Source organism: Lytechinus variegatus, chromosome 4 (genome assembly GCF_018143015.1).
Source record: "Lytechinus variegatus isolate NC3 chromosome 4, Lvar_3.0, whole genome shotgun sequence".
NCBI lineage: Eukaryota > Metazoa > Echinodermata > Echinoidea > Temnopleuroida > Toxopneustidae > Lytechinus > Lytechinus variegatus.
The window spans coordinates 9,305,093-9,316,618 of NC_054743.1; the positions used below are offsets into that span (position 1 = coordinate 9,305,093).

The 11,526-nt window shown below is 35.7% G+C and overlaps 1 protein-coding gene across 1 annotated transcript in view; it reads right to left on the reverse strand.

Annotated features, from left to right (window-relative positions):
• The window catches only part of LOC121413322 (tubulin alpha-3 chain-like), a 13,023-nt gene extending 9,682 nt beyond the window's left edge, over window positions 1-3,341 (reverse strand). Inside the window, exons 1-2 of the mRNA XM_041606105.1 lie at window positions 2,922-3,341; window positions 1,243-1,465 (exon numbers count right to left, since the gene is read on the reverse strand). Of these exons, the coding sequence (XP_041462039.1) occupies window positions 1,243-1,465; window positions 2,922-2,924 (226 nt within the window). The 5' untranslated portion in view covers window positions 2,925-3,341. The remainder of the gene's footprint in view (window positions 1-1,242; window positions 1,466-2,921) is intronic.
• Between the last annotated feature and the right edge of the window lie 8,185 nt (window positions 3,342-11,526).

Below are 11,526 nucleotides of genomic sequence, written 5' to 3' on the forward strand. Positions count from 1 at the left end.
CATAGTACACAACGATATTGAGCGTCCTTCACTAAAAACAAATGAACAGTGAATGTATGACATTAATATGTTTTCCCCCATTTTTTATCTCCAAGAGTGCATATATATCAACACCATTGAGGTTCAGTTTCATTCATATAGGCCTGCTTATACACTGATCGTTATTATTCAGGTTCGGCTATTACAAGCGGGGCATTTCCGCCCTTTTCAGCTGCCTTTAGCACTAAACCGCGCTAAACTGGACTAGATTTACGCTACCACTCATGCCCTTTTCACTGGTCATAACAATCGATTTTTACTCCTCTTTTCTCTCATTCCATTATGCTTTCAGGTAGAATATATAGATGTTGTATCGACCCTCATTTTCGCTTTGAATTACACCATTCATGACACACCACCAATATTATGATCTGGGAACAAATTTCGTTTGGTGTTTTTTTTATTATATGTTGTTGATTTATTTGCTGTTGATGCTGAAACCGTGAACACTCTGAATTCAATCTCACCCCCGAATTAACCATATAAAAATATGTATTTTTTATAATAAAAAACAGTGAACGGAAAAAGATGTGTGAGTGAGTCTGGGAGGAATAGAATCATAAGGAGACAATATTAAGCAATTATCAATGGAAGAAAGAGAGAACAGAGGGGGAAATATTAAAATAAGAACAATTGTTGAGGGTGATATAGTCGGTGGAAAACTCAATCTGAATAATAAATATTTGAAAATTAGAAGATAGGGTCAGGTGATTTCACTTATTCATTTTTACTAATATCAGACTGTTTTTTTTTCTAAGTAATTTCTTGTGTGATTCGTAAAAAAATAATCAGAGATCATGTCGTGGCTGATGGGGGATTTCTTATAGTCACGAGATGGTGAACGACCCAATTTGTTTTTCTAAATATTCAAAATGAGAATCTAAGTTCATGACAAGTTTTTACATAATATCCAGAAAATGATGTGATATTTTACCCCTTTTTCCATTTCCTTTTTTTCTTCTTCCTTTTCTTGCTCGGTCATGGAACTTGGTGATGAAGGGGGTGGGGTGGTACCCCAAGCCACCACCCCATCTGTACAGCAGTTGTAAGATTCTTGTTAGATAAATTGTTAAAACCAAACTAACTTTCACTCTAGCCATTCTAACAAGTCTGATTTAGAATTATTATAATAAGGATAATAATGAATTAGAAATGTATTACATTTAAACAAAAATCGGATCATGATTTTAAAAAATCGCTTACCAATGACTGTAGGCTCTAGATCCACATAAACTGCTCTTGGTATATGTTTGCCGGCTCCAGTCTCACTGAAGAAGGTGTTGAAGGAGTCATCACCACCTCCGATGGTCTTGTCTGAGGGCATCTGACCATCAGGCTGGATGCCGTGCTCGAGACAAAACAACTCCCAACAAGCATTGCCCATCTGGACTCCGGCTTGGCCGAGATGAAGGGATAGACATTCACGCTATAAAAAAATGAATGAGTGGACAGAGAGAAAGAAGACGAAGATAATACGAAGAGGATGAGAAAGAGGAGAAAAAAAGAAAATGATGAAGAAGAGAACGAAAGAGAAGAGGAAGAAGAAGATGAAGAAGAAAAAGAAAAAGAAGAAGAAAAAGAAAAAGAAGAAGGAAAAGAAGAAGAAGAAGAAGGAGAAGAAGAAGAAGAAGAAAAAGAAGAAGAAAAAGAAGAAGAAGAAGAAGGAGGAGAAGAAGAAGAAGGAGGAGGAGGAAAAGGAAGAGGAGAGAATACAGTATTACTTAATTTTTCGTCCAGCGCAAGAAAACATGATATAGATTATTCATCTTATACAGAATAATGAATATGAATGTTTTATCTGGACATGCATGTCTGTTCAATCATTGAACTTAAACTTAACCATGTTAACAGATTGTTCGAGTTAAGGTAATGAAGTTACATTTTCTACCCGGATGACTTATTGATTTAATTTTTTGAAGGTAGATTGGCACCTTTAATTCTCATACACACTTAAGAATAACGGCGTAATCACAGCTCAAGGTCTAAACAAAATTCAACCGTTTCATTATCAAGAAAATCATTAAAATGCAAATAATGTCTAGGGCAAAAGCCGTGATTTGAAAAGTAATCCGAAGTTCAATTCAAAAATATCAAATGATTATCGATTGCCCGCCGTTGTCATGGTGATACTATACAAGCTGACATACTATTATTCGATATGATTTTGCAATACGTTACTAAAAGTATGTGATTGGCGAGAGAGGAGTGAGAATAGTAATGGAAATCAATGAATGTGATGAAAATCGATTTAAAATCAATCTTCCAATGATCAAGGAAACATTCAATTCTCTCTATATACGCTTTCCCACGATCATGACGACCTAGACAGTAGTCCATACCGGGAGTCCATGATTGGAAGCAAACTCGTCTCCATTCTTCACATCCTCTGCTAGAAATCATATCAGTCATCCATAATTATATGCCTAATTTCTACATTTTTCTGATAGATCATTGTTTTTACGAATTTAACTGCGAACAATGTGTATAAACTATCACCATTTCTATATGTTAATAGCTCAAAGCATTTCATTAGAAGTTTCAAAGTAACATTAAGTACTGACAATCGAATTCGTTCGATTAATGACCCCCTTTACATATTTCGCTAATTAAGGATTTAGATAATCTTTAGTGACATACATATCTAACATATTTTATCAAATTCTATAGGGTCTTTTGTGGAGAAATAATTTTACCGATTTAATCCTAATCATTAAATTCTATCGATTGTTATGTGTTTTAAACAGGTACAATGTAGCTCATTGAGATAAAATCGTCGCTCATTCAGATAAAATCATTACTTTTGTGTAGGTAAAGCATTGCTCCCGATGAATATTTCAAATCGATCAATAAATTTATTATTTTGATACGAAACTTTTACTTACCATTTTGAGGTTTTTCGATGAAACGGATCTATTCTAAGAAGTGGTGTCAAGTTGACGACGAAGCAGTGATAACATCAACTTATTTTGCTTTACTCCAAAATCATTCACTCTTTCATTCAAAAGCACTTCTTTCCCTTTTTCCGAAGCAAATCTTGGCTTATTCGATGTATCAGTGATTCAAGAGCTGCTCATATAAGAGAAAATTTTGAAAATTGTTGAGAGAACTCTCACGGCCAAACAATCAAGGAGTTCTGGTGAGACCAAGTAGTGGAATGATCGGTGGCTATCGGGGTTTTATATCGATACACGCTGTCGTCTGCTTCGCGGATGACTACATGTTACCTAGGAACAGGGCGTGAACCATAGTAACTCCAAGTGAAACGTCGAGGCGATGAATAATGATGGTGTCAGATTTAAAAATCGGTTGATGCAGCCTTTTGTTTGTAGTACGGTCATAAAAGTAAAAAAAAAATACAACGAGCATCGTCCAATCACCTTTTTGGTCAGGTGCTGCTGCGGAAATGTGCTACCAGCATGAAATATAGGTTAGCCTTTCTCAATGTGAAGAACAAAAAGCTTATCATGCTAATGGTTTGTTCTAATCCGCTCAGAAACTGTTTGCATACAGTATTTTCATCTGGGTTTTTGTTTTGTAGTCAACGAAATTTTAAGGGTGTGATCATTGCTCTTGTGAGCTATCTCTTGTTTCCACGTACTTGATAATCATTGTACTGATTATCTGCATCTTCTTTGATATGTTTCAGATTTACTTTTAAAAATCATGCAGGTAGAATTATTTTTTAACAACTGATAAAACCAACGTCTCGGAAATAAAAATATATGAGCCACAATCTACATTATCCAAATGTACATAAACTTGATTAAAAGCGGTTTAGAATTTTTCATTCTTTTTAAATTAGGAACAAAATTACTTTTACCGTAAAACATTAAATTTTGGTTCTCCACTTTTAACATGTTTAAAAAGCATCTGGTTATCTTGTTTATAAATGATGAGAAGATATGTCAACAAAACCATGAATTTAACATTTAAAGAGATGATCCGCGCTGAAAATATTTATATCTAAATAAAAGGAGTAAAATTCACAAAGCAAAATGCTGAAAATTTCATCAAAATCGGACAATAAATAACGAAGTTATTGAATTTTAAAGTTTATAAATATTTTTTGAAAACAGTTATGCACATTGTCATGAATGTTCATTAGGTGGGCTGATGGTGTCGTATCCTACTTTCCCTTTTCTTATGTATGAAAAAATGAATCAATTATGATTTTATGTACATAAAATCATAATTGATTCATTTTTTCATACATGTTTAATGATGTGTCTCCATCATGATGAAACAATTTGCGGCAATAAATAACTAATGCACTTTAATCAGTTGTCAGTCCAATTGTTTTAGTTCTTCGTAGAAAAAACAGTAGACATTTGATTTGCCTTTTTGTAGCAGTGGAAAGAACCCGGGGGAAAGAATCAGGAAACGTGTTCGGTTTGTGAAACCGGGTGTGAATCGAGGTGATTATCGGTTCCTGGGGCCCGTTGCAGAAAAAGTTGCAATCAATCGCAACTCTAAAAACATTCGCAACTTGATTTTCAACCAATCAACAGCGCGCATTTGGGACTTGCGATTGATTCTTTGGCTTGCGTTTAAACGCAATTCTTTCTGCAACGGGCCCCTGGTGTCTCGTGTGTACAATAGATATTATTGGGTTATGCATACAATGAATACATTACAGATACTAATCATGTTTGTCAATGGTATCGGCTAGGTACATTAATCTTACCAGTAAGATCAGCATACCCAATATTTGAATGTTTAATAACTTGAGGAAATAAGTTGAACCGCCGTTTCAGAGAAAAGTGATTCCTTGATGACTGACATGCTGAGATTTCCATTAAAATAAAGTAAACTTGACTTCATTCAAAACAATATAATGACTTATTTTTACCATAGACCTAATAACTCGGTGTTAAATTGATTTCCTCGAAGTTGTAGGATTCTACAGTGATGTCTGTAATACATCCTCTTAAATTATAAAGCACTTGGAAAGCAAGGTGCCCTGGGCAAGTTCATATAAAAAGGTCGTATGTAAATAGTATGTATGTATATCATGCTAGCATGAGATCATTTGAAATATACCGCATGTAATAATGATGATAATGATAATGGATGGTACACTGATAATACTGATATTGATAAAAATTACAACTGTTTAAAATGTTCCAACGATGATGCAATATTACGGATGGACAATGAACAGTGATGGATATAATGAAACATTTTTATAATAACTAATTAATCTTGACTGGCCAAAAAATCTCTCCCTATGCCTCCTCGTTTTTTTTTGTTATCCGATTTTGATGAAATTTTCGCCATTTTGCTCAGTGAATTCTACTCTATTTATTTACAGTTACCCCCATGACTGGTCCACTGATTTCCAGTGGACTTAAAGGGATGATCTGGGCTGATAAATAGAGTACTAGAATTCACTAAGCAAAATGCCGAAAATTTCATCAAAATCGGATATAACAAAGTTATTGAATTTTAAAGTTTAGCAGTATTTTGTGAAAACAGTCGTCATGAATATTCATTAAATGGGCTGTGATGTTACATCCCCACTTGTTCTTTTGTATTTTATTATATGAAATTAGGTTTATTCATTTTTTTCCTCCAAGAACTAGAAAAATTGGATTAACAACTGATTCAGTGCATTAGATATTCATAGCTGCAACTTATTTAATCATAAGGGAGACTTATTCACACAAGTATGAAATTTAAAAAAAATATGATTTTATGTAAAAACATAAGAATACGGAAAGTGGGGATGTGGCATCACCAGCCCACCCAATGAATATTCATGACGACTGTTTTCACAAAATATTGCTAAGCTTTAAACTTCAATAACTTCATTATTTGTTATCCGATTTTGATGAAATTTTCGGCATTTTGCTCATTGAATTCTACTCTATGTATTAAGATATAAATATTTTCAGCCCGGACCACCCCTTTAAGGACTCAGAGTTGTGTTGTGAACATGACAAAGGCTCTCTGCAACGTGTCTGAGATTGGGTGGTCCTTTTCAGGATCAACACTTGCCCAAGAAAGATACATGGTGTACCGTGAAACCTACTGCACTATTCTCCTTCGCCATGGAAACCTTCAGAAGTGTCTGGTTTTGCACCCTTCCAATAACTTTACTCACTAAATTTATTTACTTTCCAGCCATATGAGCTCAAGGATTTTATTAATAAATTGAAAATGAAGACACATTGTCTGCAGCAAAGTTTGATCATTGTCTATAGGCCTACACTCTGAAGCTCTTTGTCTCCTTATCATGATTTATGAACAAAAAGAACAATTATATAAAATGTACACAGTATAAAAACGCTGTTTAATTATTTTTACACAACTCTGTTTACTATATGAACCTTACAGTAATTGTTCAATCAGTTTGAACAAGTTTTTAAATCTTTAAAAAACAAAGTTTAATTTTAAATATCTAATCTTCAATAAATTAAACATGATTGTTAAAATTGTTAAACAACTATTGTAAGATTCATATAGTAATCAGCGTTCTATAAAATCTTAAACAGTGTTTTTACTGTGTAAAACCCACAACTGGGACCCGATTCATAAAGAGTTTCAACTATTGTAATTTTGCCATTAGGGCAACTACCATGGTAACATGGCTCAGCAACCAATCACAACAATCAAGGTTACCATAGAAACTGTAATATTGACAAAGTTACAATTATTGTAAGTCTATATGAAATGGGCCCCAGGGGTACAGAGATTAGAGAGAAGCGAAAAGTAACCCTCAAGAACAACCGCTACGTGTTTTATGAAAGTTGTCAGCACTGACTAAATTGTCAGTGCTGACTATTTCAATGAAATCCTTGATTTTGATTGGCAGAGAGGCACTGGTCTCTTACTGTTACTATGGTAACTGTAGGAGAAAGACAACTTTCAGTGCTGGCAACTTTCATGAAACGGTCCCCAGGTATAAAGGTGTATTTTGGCCTTTGACACCTCTCATTATACTTTCTTTAAGTTCACCATTTATTGTTATATTTGGTCATTTATGATTAATTGATGATTTTTTTTTTTTCAAAATAATTATTATTTGTATAGCGCACGTATCCACCATGTTAGTTTCTCAAAGCGCTCCTTTATTGCCCCGGTTAAGCTAATTTTTTTTTATTCCGGTGCTCACAGCTTTTTGAGGAATTGCTTCCTGCTGGTATTTTACCTCACCTGGGTAGAGTGCTGCACAATTTCTTGCTGAAGAAAAATACGCCTTGGCTGGGAATCGAACCCACATCCCTCAAATTGAAAGACTAGAGTCTTAACCACTAGACGATGATCCAACATTTAGGGCATTGCATTTTCTTTGTCATATATAATTTAGTTTTGTACAGTCACCATCATAAGATTTTTGTCCTTTAAAAATGTTTTATGAAAAAGGAGTCATCTTCCTCATTTTCTTCATTTTCTCTTTTTTCACATTCTACCCCACCCCTCTGGCGTCTCTCCTGATGATTTCGCTACTAATTTTTTTGTTAGGTGTTCTACCGAGGTCTCCAAAAACCGTCAGCTCTTGATAAAACCGTCGAATTGTCAAAAAATCTGATGTGATATTAACACTGATAGAGAGTGGAACCCTTGTTATATCACAATTTGGTAACCATGCGTTCGCCCTTTCGTAGCCCCACCCCCTCTCCACCTACCCCGTCGGAAATGACAGTCAGGACACTGGTTTATGACAATGACGTCATTTCAGGGCTTTGCAAAATGTGGCAATTCTATTGTTTTAATGTGACCTTCAAGCAAATATAATGATGATTACACGCAGTCTATGGTATAAGAATACGCTGTGATATTGGACGTACTTTGACACGCTACAATGAGGAGAGATATCTATTATGATATATCAATAAGGATGTTTGCTTTAGTGATGTATAAAGATGTATGGGCTTCAAATATGTCACAGACGACACTCTCAAAAGAAGATTTTCCTCTTCCAGTCGCCAATTAATCTGAAAAACAGACTAAAGCAATCTACTCTAATGTGAAATTTAACCTTGTCCTACTTGGAACTAATAGAATTTTTATTAAAAATATTAGATCATTGAAAAAACTACAACAGTTTCATGAGAAAGACCAAAAATATATATTTTCCATAAGATAAATCATATTGAGTGCACCCCTCTGATTGTTTTAGAATTATTTTCATCATCAAAATTGTATTATAAAGTGCACACACCATTATAAAGATGCACGTTAAAAAAAATTTGTTTAAAATGTTATTTAGAATTTTCGAATTTTGTGGGGACTGGCGTAAAATTGACAGAGAAGTGGTGATGGCGCTGTTGCAGATTTATCAGAGTTATCAATAGATTTATGTAAAAATAATGATTGTTTTGAAGGGGAAATCCCAAACAATGAACTGAGGCGTGAAATAAAAAAAAATGCACTTGGACATCAGTCAAGTATTATCTCCATACTAGACCTGCACATGGAACAAAGTTATATTTTCATTTAGGCCTGCAGTAAAAAGGTAGCGAAATATCAGAGGCGTATTCGAGGGGGAGGGGTGATAGACCACCTTTTGTCACCTTGTTTGGGGGTGCTTCTGTGATGGCAACCCTCCATTTTCTATTTTCCATACTCGGCAGAAATAGTTTATACCAGCCACACGCCCCCCCCCCCCCTCATGGTCAAACCTGGACCCCCAAGGGTAATATATAGAGCAAACAGGGCAAATGTCGGAAAATTTAGAGGATGCTAAGATTTGTCAGGATATTCGAATTTACCCAAACCTGTGATTTTTTTTCAACTGAGGAAAAGGGAAGAATTTTTTCAGCTGAGGTAAGATGAAGAAGTTTGAAGCAGGTGAAATGCTAGACGTCAACAGGAAACCACCTCGGCTCTACCCGAACTTCTCGCAGACACTGCACAAATTTCACCTTATACCTTAAAGTAGCATCATCGTTATTGTGATTCATGTTTATCATAAAAAAAACCTTTGCGTGTTTGCTAGCTCTTCGCAGAGCTCGCCACTATGAACTCAAGTCAGTGAAGGGTTTCTATAGGCTTTTGAATACAAACTCCGAGGTCGAGAGTGCGCGGGGGCTATATCATTTCGGCTGATATTTGTAAGGATATCGGTCAATGAAGGTCATGAAAGGCTAGTTTGCGAGTATTGGAAGCACGTATATAATGAGGCGCCGAAAGAAGAGCTGTGCGTATATATACGATTCTTCACTGCCATCAAACCATTACCAGGCAATTGGATTTGGTGATTATTATATTTATTCATATCCTGTGTTCAACTGTGCAGGTTCTGCCTTGCTTTACTGATTGCCCATATCGCATGTGTTCTGGATGAGTGCAAAAAATGAACGGAATATACCTGCATTGAGGAAAGACTCACTTCCCTGCCTGAATATTATGATAGGATCAGGAGCTTCGATCTGTGCAGCCTACCCCACGGTATTCAAGGTATTCACTGCAGAATATATCGTTTTAAAACAACTAGAGGAGGAATGCCGTACTCAAAAATATAAACTGTATTCCTGATAACTCTGATGCTGTACTTGTTTATTACAAACCCACACTGTTCGAAGCAGCTCCCCGAGTGAAAGAGTATAAAACAGTATTTTAAGGCTCTGTGTTATGATGACGAGGCTGATCGGTTGTACACGTCTTTCTCGGATAACCATTGTCATCGTAATGTTTGCGCTGATTTCGTCGATTTTGTTCACAATCAACCTGTACCATAAACGAGGTAAGACCCGGGGGTATTAAGATGGATTATATCTTGTGAGCGAGGGGTGGGGGCCTGGCCTGGGTGGGGGGGATGAGGGGACGCCACAGCAGTAGTAATAATTAGCCCCCTACACCAATATCACGATGTAAACTTTCGAATGAAGTGTGGAATGTCAAGCATGATCTTTACATAACATAATTCTGTTATGTTTGTATGTTCTTATTTTTTCGCCTTTTTCACAAAATCAACTCGATGATTAGATTTCAAGTGAATAAATTGCTCTATACCATGAATGTTGATTGTATAATTTTATACCGAAATTCTTCTGTTGTCAAGAATTCAAGCGAATGTCGTTACCTAAAACTGAACACATTGCCTTTGTTTCAGAAACATTCTCATTTGAATTGGAGTTCCATGTTTTCACCTATTCCTTTCCTCCAACTGACGTCCGATAGCTTGAACTTGACAGTCTGATGATGGTACATGACCCCTTCTGTCAGGATTCATTTAATTCACATCAATACCATCCCTTAACTTCCTGGTTAAATAGTTTGACCCAGCCTACTTTATCAAGGGTAACGCCATTGGGGTCAGGGCGACGTACGTCCCCCTTCGATTTGACAAGTGATCAAGAATATAAAAAAAGCATGAAAAAGGAAGAAAAATGAGGGAATAACTGAACTGATTAGATTGGACTCGGGATATCATTCCCCTATTTATTTTCATCGTAAATGAGGTTATTGTTGAGTCCTCTACAAAATTCACTGAAACCGCCCATGTAAATGTACTTCAATCGTATGTTAAAGGTAATAATCATGCTTACTCGGGGCCTACTGTTGTGTCAATGTGTGTGTGTATTGGAAATAATGCTTGTAAGCGGAGATCTTTATTTTATTTAAACCGCATCTATGGTTAAAATTTAAGTAAACTCTGAAAATACATAATACACCCCTCCACAACCAAGAATCTTGTTTACCTTCCTAACAGTTTGCAAAGTACGCACCCATGGAATGGCTTTCCTGATCAAAATTATTTTGTAGAGACTTCAGCTGTTCAGGATATGTAGTTGTCTGTGAAGTCGATGTGATTTATAAATGAACTTGAGACGTAGCTAAATAGAACACCACATGACAAAGCTATTTCCTCTTCGCGTAATACATACATCCTTTATGATTTTTTAATGTATAAAACAGTCGATGAAGTGAAATGAAATAACGGCGAAGGCAAGGAAAGAATGTTCAAGTCGAACACAGATCGAAGATTTCCGATTACAGCTTTATATATTCGGCAAGTTCGGTATCCTTGATGATTTGATATTATCCGAGGGTTGTGTCAATCCGAGAACGAAAAATGGTTGTTCCAAAGAATTTATCGTTTTAATTCGAAAACGAAAGAAAGTTGTTATTTCGAATAGCTCTGATAGTCCGAATATTGAAGTAAGGTTTGGATAGTTGAACAGTAATTTTCGTAATATCGAAACTTCATGATAATGCCACAAATATCGGGATTCAAGGAATCTCAAACCCTTCGCATGTTTCGGTATAGTAAATTTCGGATTATTCGAACCTTCGGAATAATGAACACTCGGAATAGTGACAATTCAGAATAACGAGAGTCAAGAACATGTATCACTTTTAAGGGTGATCATTCCTTGGACAGTGAAATTCACCCTCAAATCTCTGCCCTTTTAAAGAGAACGCTTTGAAAAACATTATTTGCGCCACAGCATGGGATCGTCGGAAAGGACAAAAACAAAAATTCAAGTTATAGATTTCAATTAATTTTTACTTTCTCTGCATTTTCATAATTTCAGATGT